Source organism: Lutjanus erythropterus, chromosome 8 (genome assembly GCF_056507025.1).
Source record: "Lutjanus erythropterus isolate fLutEry1 chromosome 8, fLutEry1.hap2, whole genome shotgun sequence".
Lineage (NCBI taxonomy): Eukaryota > Metazoa > Chordata > Actinopteri > Lutjaniformes > Lutjanidae > Lutjanus > Lutjanus erythropterus.
Window position 1 is genome coordinate 28,405,874 of NC_139324.1, and position 15,248 is coordinate 28,421,121.

At 39.7% G+C, this 15,248-nt stretch overlaps 1 protein-coding gene across 2 annotated transcripts in view; it reads left to right on the forward strand.

The window, feature by feature from the left end:
* lrp2a (low density lipoprotein receptor-related protein 2a) overlaps positions 1 to 15,248 on the forward strand; it is a 68,932-nt gene that overhangs the window by 24,606 nt on the left and 29,078 nt on the right. Inside the window, exons 28-46 of one of the 2 annotated variants that reach the window (XM_084725185.1) lie at positions 163 to 374; positions 1,216 to 1,400; positions 1,727 to 1,955; positions 2,086 to 2,263; positions 3,216 to 3,344; positions 4,759 to 4,925; positions 5,920 to 6,063; positions 6,240 to 6,349; positions 7,558 to 7,735; positions 8,418 to 8,631; positions 8,744 to 8,983; positions 9,916 to 10,104; positions 10,998 to 11,930; positions 12,052 to 12,217; positions 13,848 to 14,006; positions 14,104 to 14,393; positions 14,660 to 14,860; positions 15,084 to 15,110; positions 15,209 to 15,244. In XM_084725185.1, the coding sequence (XP_084581311.1) occupies positions 163 to 374; positions 1,216 to 1,400; positions 1,727 to 1,955; positions 2,086 to 2,263; positions 3,216 to 3,344; positions 4,759 to 4,925; positions 5,920 to 6,063; positions 6,240 to 6,349; positions 7,558 to 7,735; positions 8,418 to 8,631; positions 8,744 to 8,983; positions 9,916 to 10,104; positions 10,998 to 11,930; positions 12,052 to 12,217; positions 13,848 to 14,006; positions 14,104 to 14,393; positions 14,660 to 14,860; positions 15,084 to 15,110; positions 15,209 to 15,244 (3,987 nt within the window). The remainder of the gene's footprint in view (positions 1 to 162; positions 375 to 1,215; positions 1,401 to 1,726; positions 1,956 to 2,085; positions 2,264 to 3,215; positions 3,345 to 4,758; positions 4,926 to 5,919; positions 6,064 to 6,239; positions 6,350 to 7,557; positions 7,736 to 8,417; positions 8,632 to 8,743; positions 8,984 to 9,915; positions 10,105 to 10,997; positions 11,931 to 12,051; positions 12,218 to 13,847; positions 14,007 to 14,103; positions 14,394 to 14,659; positions 14,861 to 15,083; positions 15,111 to 15,208; positions 15,245 to 15,248) is intronic. The other variant, XM_084725186.1, reaches the window with a different exon arrangement.

Here is a 15,248-nt window from a genome sequence, read left to right on the forward strand (position 1 = left end):
ATTTGGACAAAAGTGCATTCCCCAAGGATTGCCATTCGAGTAGGGTCTATTGAACAGTCCTGTCGTAGAGTTTTAGTAGACATGCAAAAGCTGATAAGTGCGCTTATTAGAGTGAGAATGGACATGAAAAACAGGTAACAGAGATTTGATATCTGTTTACAGATTCCCGACAGGCTTTCTTGCTTGTGGCCAGCCGAAATCAGATTGTGCAAGATGACATAACCACTCAGCCCAACGTGGTCCGCTCGCTGGTTCGAGATGGACGCAACATTGTGGCACTGGATTTTGACTCGGTCACCGACCGTGTGTACTGGTCCGACACAAGCCAGGACAGAATCTGGAGTGCTAACAAAAACGGCAGTGACAGAACAGTGGTGAGTTGCTCCTTTATGTCACCACAGACATATTGTATGAAAAGTTTTTGTTTGAAATAAACTGAAGCAAGTTTTCACAACTTTTAATGTTTTGTTGAAATAATTTAATTTTCTTCTTTAGATAATCTTTTAGTTTTAGGGACCCAAAATAATTCTGTATTTCAAAAACTGTTAACAATATACTGTAAACCTGGTTTGTCATTATTTGGATATGTGAAAATTAAATGGTTGCAATTGAAAATATTCAATTATTAACCATCATTCACTTTCAAGTTAATGATTTTACTCAACAGTGTTTGAAATACATTTTATTTTGTTTATAAAACACAAAGATTTAAGTATTTCTTTAAATAAGACAGATAGCTGGAAAACTTTTTTTTAGTTTATTTCAAAACTTAAAGGGACAGTTCATCCCCAAATGAAAAATACTTATTTTTCATCTTACATACAGTGCTATTCATTCATCTATATAGCTTTAGTATAAATTTTGGAGATATTGGCTGTAGAGATGTCTGCCGTCTAGCCAGTGTAATGGAATTAGATGGCACTTGGCTTGTGGTGCCAAAGTATACACAGTTACTTGTTTCATGTAGGAACTATTTCCTTTCTGCAGTAGAATTTATTTTCTTCTACTAGAAAAAAAAATGTTTGTTTTTTTTTTATTTTGGCGTGAACCGTCCCTTTAAGAATTTAAGTTTGATTCAAAACTCAAAAATTTAGTGAAGACAGTTGCCTTGAAATTATGAGTTTAATCAACTTTTTTATACCGTTCCCACATTTGCATGTAGTATCATTTTCACTGATGGACATATTTAACTATGAATGAGTATCTTTTGGACAGATATTTGACAGTGGAGTGACTGTAACAGAGAGTCTTGCTGTGGACTGGGTGGGCAGGAACCTGTACTGGACTGACTATGTCTTGGAGACCATTGAAGTGTCAAAACTGGATGGCACCCACCGCACTGTATTAGTCAGTGAAAATGTCACCAATCCCCGTGGCCTGGTGCTGGATCCAAGGGAGAGGTCAGTGAAGTACAGAGAAACAAGTTTGTTTTAAATATGTGTGGCATGAAATGGTCTCTGCTTTTCATGATTAAAGCAGTAGACCTTTATCCCAGCAGTCATTCTGACATGAAACAGTAAGGTAAACACAGGTGTTAACAGTGATAGTAGTTAAGGTCCCATTCCATTCAAGTTGAACAGAATCAGGGTGCTGCTATTGTGCAGGTTGGCTCTCATACTAAATGGACCTTAATTAGTTTGACTCCCGTTTACCCTACTATTTCATATCAATATGGCTGCCGTAAAAAAGGTCTGTTGGTGTTAAAAGACAGGCATTTGTCTTGCAGTGCTCACCTGATGTTCTGGACCGACTGGGGGAGGAACCCCCGCATTGAGCGGGCCAGCATGGATGGGAAATTGAGGACTGTTATCATAAACAACAAGCTGTACTGGCCTAATGGTCTAACCATAGACTATCCAAACAATTTGTTGTACTTTGCTGACGCCTACTTGGATTTCATTGACTACTGCGACTATAACGGCAACAACAGGAAACAAGTTCTGGCCAGTGACCTGGTGAGTGCATGAGAAGGACGACTTTATAGAGATTTTAAGTATGTTATTAATCTAAGTGAGCACATTCTGTTTCCTTTTGAATAATATGTGTAAGACACACTTTTTTTCTTTTGCTACTCTCTATGAAAAGGTACTGCAACATCCCCACGCAATTACCATTTTTGAGGATTTTGTGTATTGGACCGACAGATACATCAACCGTGTGATGCGAGCCCATAAGTGGCATGGGGAGAACCAGACAGTGATGCTGTTCAACCTCCCTCAGCCCATGGGTCTGGTGGCAGTACACCCAGCCAGGCAGCCGGCAGGTATGGCAAAATAATCTACATACACAAATCTCTGTTACAGAGGGTGCATCGTTTTTGTAAACACATTTAAAGGGATAATTCACATTATTTAATGTGGGGTTATATAAGGTACTTGGTGATAGCCAGTCTATTACCTACAGTAGGTCGTGGTCAGCATGGCCCAGTTTGGAGAAGCAGAGAGAGATATTGGCACAGAAATGAAGCAATGTACTGCTGTGGACAGGGTCACCAACAAAAGGTATTTTAGCCACTTAAGAAAGGTCCACCTAAAAAAAATCAGTATCGGTTTTAGTGTATACTGTATTTAGAATATTTTCACAGCTTTACCTTGCTTGCTGTTTCTAAACCAGCCATACTCCATGTTTTTTTTACCTTGCAGAACACGAGAGTTGCCAGTTTATTTATGGCTACCTCTATCTGTTAGTTAGTTTGTGTCATTGTGTGACTTAAGTGAATATGAATTTTCCTTTTAAAATGCCAAAAAGAGATCAAGGCAGCAATCAATCAGCAATTCTCGTATTCTGTGAGGTAAAATTACAGATTTCTCAGATGGAGTTTGCTTGGTTTGGAGAGAGTGATATGTGGCTCACATAATGGCAGTTTCTTGGTGTAAAAGGCTGTCTGATGGCAAAGTAAGGCTGTGAAAATATTCTGAATATAGCGTACACTTAAACTGATATGGATTTATTAGATGGACCTTTTTTAAGTGGCTAAAGTGCATTTTGGTGCTGACCTGTCCACAGTAGAACATTACTCATGCTAGTGTCCCTTTCAGCTTCTCCAAACTGGGGGTGTTCCAACCAGCATCTACTGTATCAATAAATACCTTATACAACCCCACTTTAAATAATCTGAACTATATCTTTCAAAGAACCTGTAAGGATTACTCTGTTGACTCTGTACTGGTATGTATGTGTGTTTGTGTATGCATGTGTGGGTTGACAATTTTTAGGTGAAAACCACTGCCTGAGGAGTCCCTGTACTCATATCTGCCTGCTTTCTGCTGTGGGACCGAGGTACTACTCGTGCGCCTGCCCCTCAGGCTGGACACTGGCAGCAGACCAAATCACCTGCACCAGAGGTATGCATCCTGCCAAATGGAAGAAAACACTCATCACTCAGTTTGATGAAAAAGGAAGTCAGGTCAGATGCAGCTGATAAGTTGATGTACTCATAAGGTATTCATCTTAGAACAAAGAGTAAACCTGCTATTAGTGAAATGATGGCTTACTGGTGGTTTATTTGCAGACATGTCAATGCTGGTAAGAGGATAAATCTTTGAAAGCACTGAACTCGTATTTTAGATCGATCCAGGTGCTTGTCAACAGTCCCCCATTTATATTCTCTTGTAAACTGCAGTTCCAGTCATAAATATTAAGAATCATATAAGCGTGTCTTTCAAGGTCTTAAGAGGACAAGGGACCTTTAATTCAAAGTCCAAGGAGTCCCCCTTAGGTCAGCAGCTTAACTCGTCTCAGGTTTCAGCCCATTCAAACCAAGCAGAACACAGTCTCCCCCTGAGGCCAATGATTATCCAAGAATGAAAATGCCCCACAACCATTCATCGATTCTAATCTCTGATGACAAAGCAAATCAGATAGTGGAAACAACTTTCACCAGTCAATCCTCTTTATAGATAAAGACCTGTTAGCTCAGGATCCCTATTTTGCAACAGGTACACTGACAGCAACTTTTGGTTTTGGATTACCATGAGCTTAAGCCACATCCAGGAAACAGGCTTTGCCTCCTCTGGTTCAGAATTAGTTTTGTAACTTTTTCAGTAATCACAGTCACAATTTTGAGAAAAATTATTAATTAAAATTATTAATTAATAATAATAATGATATTAAGTATTTAGTAGTAGTAGTCAGAATTTTATTTTGGTCTTTTTAACAAATTCACATTTCTTTTAAAGCATGTCAGGTCTCTGTGAAATGATGTACACAATCCATTTTGACCACATTCTCCTAAATTTTTCCAGCTGCATTTTTATAGAAATGGTTAGTCTCTCCATTGTGTAGATTTCATAAATCATTTTTAACCAGTCTTCTAATGTTGGAGCATCTGGTTTTAACCACTTCCTCATCACAGCTTTTTTCCCTCCAGTAAGTAATATTCTCATTAGATATTTGTCTGCTTTAGTCTGAAGATTCGGTGTATACCTACCTACCCTTTCCATGTTCGAATTGGTAATGTTTTCACCATTAGGTTGAGGCCATACAATAACAAAACAAAACACAAAACAGACGCAAAAACAAAAGTTCTAAAAACAAAACATAGCTTGAAACAAGGTTCCAGATGTTTCAGACACAATACTGTTCATATCTCTTAAATCTAAATGTATTTAAACTTGCAAGGTGAACTACACTTTCCTAACTGCTTATCACAGCTGCCCCATAAGTTTACCCCTTTGACATACACACATCTTTTTATCTTTGTTCTCACCCTTTCTTTTTTTTTAAACATACCTTTTGACGGTTTTTGCATTTTTCTAGTTGAGGATCCTTTCCTGGTGGTTGTGAGAGACAGCATCATCTATGGCATTTCCTTGAATCCAGATGACAAGAGTAACGATGCTATGGTCCCTGTTGCTGGGCTTCAGAATGGATATGATGTTGACTTTGATGACAATGAACAGACCATCTACTGGGTGGAACACCCGGTAAGTTACTGTCCAAAGACACTATTTCCAGTTCCCCATTACAGTAATGTTGTGCAGAGATGCAGTGCTAACAGATATACAACAGACGTACTTGACATTACGGGTGTCACAATTCTCCAAATCCACGATTCAATATGAGTTTTGATTTTAAGGTCACAATTCAATTGAGCTTTATGTTTTCAAATCAAGACTATCAAGACTTGAGTTGTAATGATAAACAGATCCTTGGTTTTATGCCCTGGTAACTGTCATTTACATTCTTCTTTATAAAGATAGTCTATATGTTATCATGTCTGATATAGCTGCCGGTAAGCTACGCTGTGTTTGCACTTCTGCACTTTGCAGAATTCTGCCTTTTGATTCTATTTTTGAAATTAAAAGCTCAATTAGATTGATTTTTGAATAATTATTGTAATTGTGACATCCCTATTTGACATGTACTGTAACTGTACATTGCACAGATCAGAAATTATGGGCTTTTCGAATGTCCTTTCTGGCCGTGCCAAGTGAAATCAAGTTGCCTTGATTTGCTTTTCCAGTACTGGTTATAATGCACCAAGCTATGCAGACTGGTGACTGGTCATCCTTCTCCCTCTCAAACACGCATCAGCTACTCAACTCACATCTGTGCAGGAGAGCAAAGAGAAAGAGGTTTTTAAAAGTCTCTTTGTGTTATGCTTGACCCAAAGCAAGCATGACATCAGATAAAAGACATACTTTCTAGCAGGTAGCCCTGTTGTAATGGAGATGCAAATCCCTGTTGTGCTGGGCTGACGCACCAAATAAAGCTAAGTCAAGTCCAGCCAAGCCGAGGCAGCACAAGTGTTTGAAAATGGAGCTTAGTTGTCCTTCAAGTACAACAGTGAGATTAGGGTTTCCAGTAAAAAACACACAATAAAAACTCCAACATGACGGGAAAAGATAACACAAGATTCACTCCACACATCCTCATTCAGCAGTGGTTGAGATGAGTCAGTCTTCCTTTGTCCACCAGGGTGAGATCCACAGGGTGAAGTCAGATGGTACTAACAGGACAGAGTTTGCCCCAGCAGCCATCCTTGGCTCCCCTGTTGGCCTGGCTTTGGATTGGATAACAGAGAACCTGTACTACACCAATCCAGCTACACAGTCTATTGAGGTAAGACAAAAAATACTTTGTCATTTTTTTCATGATTACTTTACTACTTTAACTAATGAATATGTTTTATTGTACTTGTTGTAAGAAAACAGGAAAAAATGTGAATAAGTGTGTCACAACACAGCTACACAGTACAATAACTGCACCTGTTGTGTTTGTGCTGTGTTTGTGGCCAGGTTTTGAAGTTGAGAGGGGAGGTACAGTACAGAAAAACTCTAATCACAAATAACGGCTCTCCAACTGGCGCGGGCAGTCCTGTTGGCATCGCAGTGGACCCAGCACGTGGGTAAGCCCCATTTAACACAGTCCTGGCACAGCCACTCATCCCCACAGCTACTGAGCTCCAACAGCCTCCTCATCGCCATCTGCTCTGCCTCTAGAGAGAACTCAACCAGTGTTACTGAATACCACACTGCACACTCAAACCCCAGCAATAGACAATAGAGTAGAATCAAGAATCAATCCAAGCCATCCCTTCTCACTCTAATATGAAAACTCAGATTTTTGGTCATATGACTACTTCAGACTTTATGGAAACATGTTAAAACCTGGTAAATGAGTTCAGAATGTGTGTTTTTATTAACAAAATGCAAGGTGATATGATGTGAGTTTCTGAAAAGTTTGTATCTTGGAAATTTTCACTCAGCAGTGACAATTTGTATCTAGACTGTTTGGCTATAAAATGTACCTAAGGCTCAGAGTTATTATAGTTTTGTAATTTTAATTAGTTTTTCAATTCAGGTTAGTTACAGTTAGTTTTTAGTGTTTTAAATTCAAACATGGGGGTGTTTGTCAATGGAGGGGATTTTAGTTTGATTTAAGTACACAATGTGTTATATATTTACTGTAATAAATCATAAAATGACTATGATATGTCGTTTGAGATTAAGGACACTATAGCCACGGTGTCCTCTGAAAGTTTTATTCCGGCCCATAACGTCTATTTTTTGCCTTTTTTGTGTTAATTAGAGTTAAAATTAATTAATTAGTTAATATTTTATAAGGATCAGATGTTTATAATGGTTAACTTGAGCAAAATGTTAATGGAGTCTGGCAGGCAGAAAGACAGGCAGTCACTTAACTCCAACGCCAGAGTGTGTATTTTGCAGAGTATATATTTTGCTTTTGTTTTCAGGATAACAGGCTTACCTTTACATTGACAGACAATTGACAGGTATGAACAGCTCATCAACCTCCAGTGTAAGCCTTGAGTTTTTGGTGGAAAGGGTGGAAGGAAACAACTCGCCTCAACTATAGATCGAATAATAAATAGGATTTCAACCTATAAACAGTCAATGGCTCCAACTCATTATTTGGACTGTAGTGTTCATTTTTGGATATACAATTGTTACATATTGCTTCTTTAACAAATGTGTTTTTTCACATCTAGTTTTAGTTTTTAGTTAAGACCGTTTAAAGTAATAAGCACGGAGACTGTACACTGTAAATGTCTGAGACAGAAACACTAAACTTTATTCTTGAATGTCTTCCAAGGAAACTGTACTGGACAGACCAGGGGACAGAGAGCGGCATCCCTGCCAAGGTGGCATCTGCAGACATGGATGGCTTAAACCCTGTCACCTTATTCACCAACAACCTCGATCACATCGAGTTCCTCGCTGTGGACATCCGAGAGAACAAGCTGTACTGGGCTGTCACGAGTACTGGCATGGTGGGTCTTGACCTCTCTTCATGTCTCAAGGGTCACCATTTTTTCATTCTATAAGGTTCTGACAAATGTAATATAACTTTTAACTTAATGATGAAGATAAGATAAGTTATTGGTATTACAATGGGTATCCCTAAAATCACATGTAAATTTTACTAATAACTTTTTTTGATTGAATAACAGTTTTATTACATATATTACTTAAATATTATAGATTTAATTTTGTTTATTTCATTATCCTTTTGATTTTTATATCTGTTGCTATTTACATTTTTATTGTTAATTTCATTCTTTAACTGTCTTTAAAATTTTTATTGTGTTTTGGCAACATGTAAATGTCATGCCAATAAAGACTACTGAAGGCGAACTTGAAATAGATAAGAATAAGAATAAAAGCAATAGGGTAATATATATAAATTGTATAAAGAGTAAATGCAAAAAATAGTGTCTAACGGAATAATGAAGGTAAGATAAATTCTAAAAGTAAACTAAAAAGTAAACTAAAAATAAAGAAAAATAGTATTTACACTAGTATTGGCAATGATGTTGAAAGTAATATTGGCAATGAAATTGAAAAATAATAAAATGTCACATAATATTGAATGTAATATGCATGATATTAGTCTTGTTCATTTTACCAAATCAACCACATTTGACTGTCTGTCTGGCATGTGACTCTCCACAGATTGAGCGTGGTGACCCAGATGGGAGTAACCGCATCACCATAGTGACCGGCCTGTCTCACCCCTGGGGTGTGGCCGTCTATGACAACTACCTCTATTTCACTGACCGCAACTTTGAGGTTATAGAGCGTGTGGACAAGTCCACGGGTGCCAACAAGGTCGTGCTGCGAGACAACGTCTCTGGACTCAGAGTTCTGAAAGTGCATTATCGAGAGAGTGAGTAACACAAGGAGAGATCTTCATCATCAGCATCGTGCAGCGCTGTCTGGTTTTGGCTTGTTCTTGCTTCTTCCTGTCTTCGTCACACTGTATTCTCTCTGCAAACCAGCCTCTGCAGGTACATCCAACGGCTGCACCAACAATATGGGCGTGTGTGAGCAGCTCTGCCTGCCTCGGCCGCAGGGTCTGTTTACCTGTGCGTGTGCCACAGGTTTTAAACTTAACGCTGACAACAGGACCTGCGCTCCCTACCAGTCCTACGTCGTCATCTCCACTCTGTCTTCTATCAAAGGCTTCAGTTTGGAGGGGGCAGACCACTCTGAGGCCATGGTGCCTGTGGCTGGGAGAGGTCAGTCATTCTCATTTGTTACTACAACTATATGTTGCATACACTATCAGAAATATAAGTACTAACTAGAACAACATAGGGTTCCTCAGCTTATTCCCATAGTACAACCATTTTGGTTCCTGGTAAAACCTTATAAAGATTTCACCTGGAACCCTTTTACAGGGTTCTTCTTAAGGGTTGCACCAAGAAGCATTTGTGAAAGGTTCCACCCACAACCCCCTAGGAGAGGTTCTACAGAGAACCCTTCTATGGGGAAATTGTTCCTCCCAGAGCTTTCTCTGGGGATTACATCCACAACAAAAAAGTGTGCTAACAAGAACCCACGCAGGATGCACTACTGAGAACACACCCAGGGTTTTCTACTGAGAACCCTTTTATATTCCAAAGGTTTTGTCTAGAACCCAACCATGGAGTTCTACCAACAATCCGTTTATATTCCAGGTGTTTCATGTAGAACCCACCCAAGAGGGTCTAAAAATATATTTTAGAATGATTTCACCTGTAACCTTCTTGTTAGCTAGATTGTATATTGTGGTCCATCATTTCAATGATCCATGTTACAATCGTTTAAATTGAGAAAATAACTTTCAACAATCCTTCAAGAATTCTTTTTTCCAAAAGGGGTTCTTAGGTTGAAAAAGGTTCTTAATGGAACCCCTAGGATTACAAAGAACCCTTAATGATCCCTGTCTTCCGAAAAAGGTTGTTTAGAACCTCAACCCTTCAGTAAGAACCCTTTTGGAATAATTATTTCTAAAAATGTATGATCAATTTATGTAAAAATGTTGAGCAAATTCAAGTAAAAAAAAATAAAAAAGGTGAAATAATAAACAGAATTAATGACTGACTGAGTGACTGAATGTCAAATGTTGATGGTTATTTTGTTTGAAGAAACCATAATGGCCTCTAATGACTGGCTTATCCTCCTGCAGGTCGTAATGCTTTACACATTGATGTACACATGGCCTCTGGTTTCATCTACTGGTGTGACTTCAGCAGCACTGTGGCGACACAGAATGGGGTCAGACGGATCAAGCCAGATGGCTCCGGATTACGTAGTGTAGTAACATCTGGAATAGGACGCAACGGGATACGAGGCATTGCTGTGGACTGGGCTGCAGGTATGCTTATTGTGCCAGCTAACAAATATATTCATTGAAATATTTGTTCTGTGTAACCACACACTGTGAATAGTGTGCATAGTTAATGTGGATATGAGTTCTGTATTTCAAAGACGACACAGTGTGCCTTTTATATTACACTTGACACTGTACAGTATACTCTCTTTTTAAAGAAGAATGTGAAAATGGAAAACCATATGTAAATGGAAAACCATTAAAACCAATGATCTGTTCAAAACTTGATAATCTAACAATGACATGACCATTAATAAAAAATGTTTAAATAAAAATTCTGATCAAATTATGACATTAAAATCAAAGGTCAGATTGAATCATGAATTTAGACCTAATAAAATGAAACGTTTCAGGTCATAACACAATAAATAGCTTATTGTTATAACAAGAAAAGTCCCATTGTTCTAATGCAATAACTTTGTATGTTGTAATAAAATTAATATGTGTTGTTGCAGCATGAAAAACATCTTGTTATAACAAACTTTTCACGCTATAACTTGATGTGTTTTTCTTTAGCTGGCATGGCAGCAATATGCTTCTGTACTTTTGCAACAACCTGTAAATTTGTTGATGTAAAGCAGAAAACCACAATAGAGCCAGACTAATGTGAACTTACAGTATGATTCATGCTTCAAAGAGGAAACTTCCTGTTAGAGTCAAAATTAAGAAGCTTTGTGGCTCAGACAGCAGGAGATCGGTCCCACGTGTTGCTCATTTATAATTGCCTTATTATAGCTGAAGGCATAACAGAAAATCTGATGTGTATTGATAACACCATCATAGTTTCAGCTAGTAATATTTCTTCTTTAATTGTGACCTATAATGCTCTCATGACTCACAAATATATGAAACCACTTAAAACTGTAATCTTTCTTCAGGGAACCTTTATTTCACCAATGCTTTCCTGACTGAGACGTATGTGGAGGTGCTCCGCCTGAACACCACTTTCCGCAGGGTGCTGCTGAAGACCCAGGTGGACATGCCACGCCACATTGTAGTGGACCCCAGAAACAGATACTTGTTCTGGGCTGATTATGGTCAGAACCCTAAAATTGAACGAGCGCTCCTGGACGGAACAAACCGCACGATTTTAGTATCATCAGGGATTATTACTCCACGAGGTCTCGCTCTTGACTGGCAGACTGGATATGTCTACTGGGTGGATGACTCCCTGGATATGATTGCACGAGTCAATCCTCAAGGAGGGGAGACAGAGATAGTCAGATATGGCAGTCGTTACCCAACTCCTTATGGAATCACAGTGTTTGAGAATAGTATCATTTGGGTGGACAGAAATCTAAAGAAGGTGTTCCAAGCAGGCAAAGAGCCTGGCAGCACAGAGCAGCCTGCTGTCATTAGAGACAATGTCAACATGCTGAGGGACGTTACCATCTTTGACCAGCGTACCCAGCCCACCACTGCCCAGGAGCTCAACTACAACCCCTGCATGGAGGCTAATGGAGGCTGTGCCCACTTCTGCTTTGCCCTCCCTGGGTCTGGCACAGGCGGCCAGAACAAAAAATGCAGCTGCGCTTTTGGGAATCTTGCAGCAGATAATGAGAGCTGTGTGGTATCAAGGGATGATTATCTCATCTACACAACTGAGAGCACCGTGCGCAGCTTGCGCCTCGACCCCGAGGACCATGCATTGCCCTTCCCTGTGGTCAACGTGCCACGTACCTCAGTGGCGCTGGATTTTGACCTCACAGACAGAAGGATCTACTTCACCCAGAGCTCAGGTGCAGGAGCCAGCAAGATCAGCTACATCAGCCTGTCCTCCCCCACGTCACCTCCTGTAGTGGTGGCTTCAGGTAGGTTTTGCACTCAAATTACAACATTCACTTTTATTTGTTTCTCTTGGAGGTTTTAATGGATGTAGAGTTTAATACCAGTGGTATTGCTGATGTTGTTTCGGTCCCTGTCTTTGGACAGATCTAGGCGCTCCTGATGGCATCGCTTATGACTGGATAAACAGGAGAATTTACTACAGCGACTATGTCAACCAGAGCATCAGCTCCATGTCTGTGGACGGCGCTCAAAGGACTATTATTGCCCATGTGTCCAGGCCAAGGGCCATCATGTTGGATCCCTGCAGGGGGTAAGACTAACAGAACACACACTCTCTTTGTTCAGTAGGTTATACTGGGATTAAAGGGATAGTTTGGATTATTTGATCTGGGGTTGTATTAGGTACTTATCCATAGTCAGTGTATTAACTACAGTAGATGCCAGTTGACATGCCCCCAGTTTGGAGAAGCAGAGAGGAGTACCAGCACAGAAGCTAAGCAATGAACTGCTGTGGACAGAATATGCAACAAAAGGTATTTTAGCCATGAAAAATAGGTCCCCCTTAAAAAAATCAATATCAGTTTAAGTAAGCTAAGCTATATAAGTTATAAGGTATATTTAGAAATAGTGCTATTACATTAGCCAAATGTTGCTCTTAACCAAACCTAACCAGACTCCATGGGAGAAATCAGTCATTTTACCTTGCAGAAGACGGGAGTTGCTGGTCTACTGCTGCCTCGATCTGTTAGTTCTTGTTTTTCTTAAAACACCGAAATCACACAATAAAATAACAGGTCAAGGCAGCGGTAGACCAGCAACCTTTGTGGTCTGTAAGGTGAAATAACTGACTTCTCCCATGGAGTCTGATTGATTAGGAGAGAGCAATATTTGCCTTGTATAATACCAGATTTCCTTTGGAAAAGGCTGTCTGACAACAAGTTGAAATGACAAAATTACACTTAATATAACGTACATAAAAAAACACTGTTTTTTAAGTGGCCAAAATTAGCTTTGCTGCTAACCCTGTCCACAGCTAGCATCACAACCACGGCATGAATTAGCTAGTTGCATTTTGTAGTCAATAGTGATAATTAAAAAGGTAACAATGTCTTCTGAGTCCAGGAAGAGTTGGAAATCAAATATGAAAGTTCACATATGTGAATTGCAGTTCATATTATTACAAATCTCGCCGTCTGTGCCTTATTATCTTTACAGTTTCTGTTTTGTTTCTTTTTTGCTTTTGCTTAACTTATATATATTGAAATTCTTAGTTGTCTTCCAGCATTTCTACTATTCTTACTTTTCTTTTTCTACTTTCTTAGTATGTTGTTTCAATCACAGTGTTTTTTAACTGTTGTTTGAGTCCTGTATGTTTACACCAGCAGTCTGAGAGAAACAGCATGCTGATTCTCTGTATAACCTTAACATATGGCAGAATGGACAAGAAAGATGACTTTGATTTTGACTTTGACTTGAAAAGATCAAAGTTAAGTAAATGGACCTGTGCATATGTATAGCACCTTTCTAGTCTTCTGTCCACTCAAAGCGCTTTTACACTACGTGTCACATTCATCCATTCACACACTCATTCATACACTAATTGCAGAGGCTGCCATGCAAGGTGCCTCTGCTCTAAACTCAAAAATAATGATAATCTCATTCACACACATTCACACGCTGTGCTATGCTTAGTCACATTCCTCTGGAGCTAAGTGAGCACACGTGCGGCTGTCTCCATTGCTCCTCCCCCTCCCGACCCTGTCCACAGCAGTTCATAGCTTAGCTTCTGTGCTGGTACTCGTCACTGCTTCTTTAAACTTGGGGCATGCTGACCAGCATCTACTCCAGGTAATACACTGACTAGGGATAAGTACTTCATTAAACTCCACATCAAATGATCCGAAGTATCCCTTTAATGATCAATCCTTCTCATTTCACAGGTACATGTATTGGACGGACTGGGGAACCCATGCAAAGATTGAACGTGCTACCTTAGGTGGAAACTTCAGAACAGAGATTGTGAACAGCAGTCTTGTGTGGCCCAATGGACTGACCCTGGACTATGAAGAAGAGAGACTCTACTGGGCAGATGCCAGCTTGTAAGATCTTAGAAATTCCACTGTTGAAATATATACTCAGTTTTGTCTGTTACGCCATCAAGCCGCTGCTATTATCAATGTTTTGCTCTGCCATCAGACAGAAGATTGAGCGGTCCTCTCTCACGGGGTCCAATCGGGAGGTCATCGTCAGCACAGCCATCTACCCCTTTGCCATGACCATGTTTGGCCAGTTCATCTACTGGACCGACTGGAACACACGCAGCATCTATCAGGCCAACAAGCACGACGGTTCTGACCAGAGGGTCATGATTCAGAACCTTCCGTCTCGGCCGATGGACGTCCATGTTCTGGCCAGCAGGAAGCAGCAGCAGTGTGATAGTCCCTGCCAGCAGTTTAATGGCGGCTGCAGCCACATCTGCACACCAGGTACAAACAGTTTCATACTGTCACTTTTCAATTGAAAACTACAACTAATTAAAAACAAATTGGGTACCTTAAGAGAATCTGATTTACGAGACAGAGGTGTTACATTTTTGTTATCCCTTTTATTTATTTATATATTTGTTTATTTTTGGTATGTAGGAAGTATGTTTTTCCTTTCTTTATTGATGATGCTTCACAGTAAAAAAAACATTTTGAAAGATAACCCCAACTAATTGTGTAAACTGTTCTGTCTCATTTTGTCTTGTTAGGACCCAATGGAGCTGAGTGTCAGTGTCCATTAGAGGGCCGCTGGTACCTGGCTGACAACAAGCACTGTATCCCTGATAATGGGACTCGCTGCCAGCCAGGCCAGTTTACCTGTATGAATGGCCGCTGTATTCGTGCCCAGTGGAAATGTGACAACGACAACGACTGTGGAGACGGCAGTGATGAGTTGGAGAGAGTCTGTGGTAGGGCCTTCTTAAAAGAGCATAAATTAAGTTTGTTTCCTGTGTGCATTTCTTCCTAATTTTGAGTTTCATTGAATTATCTGAAATCTCACTGTTGACAATTAGTCATAGTGATCTTCTTAGAGCCATTAGTCCTCCTGCATGACTGAATCAGAATCTCTTGTCTTTTCTTCACTAATACTAACAAGTTCTGTATTTTTGCTTGAATAAATTTCTCTCTCAGGACCTAAACCTGTCTTCAACTATGTCGGTGTGTATGCTTGCACTTCATGATTAAATTTCCATTAACAGTATTAAAACAAAGCAACACTAACATGTGAATCAATGTGCTTATATCTTTGCATGCAGTCCCACAGCTGCTGTCATCCTTTATTGCCTTGTCAGGTAA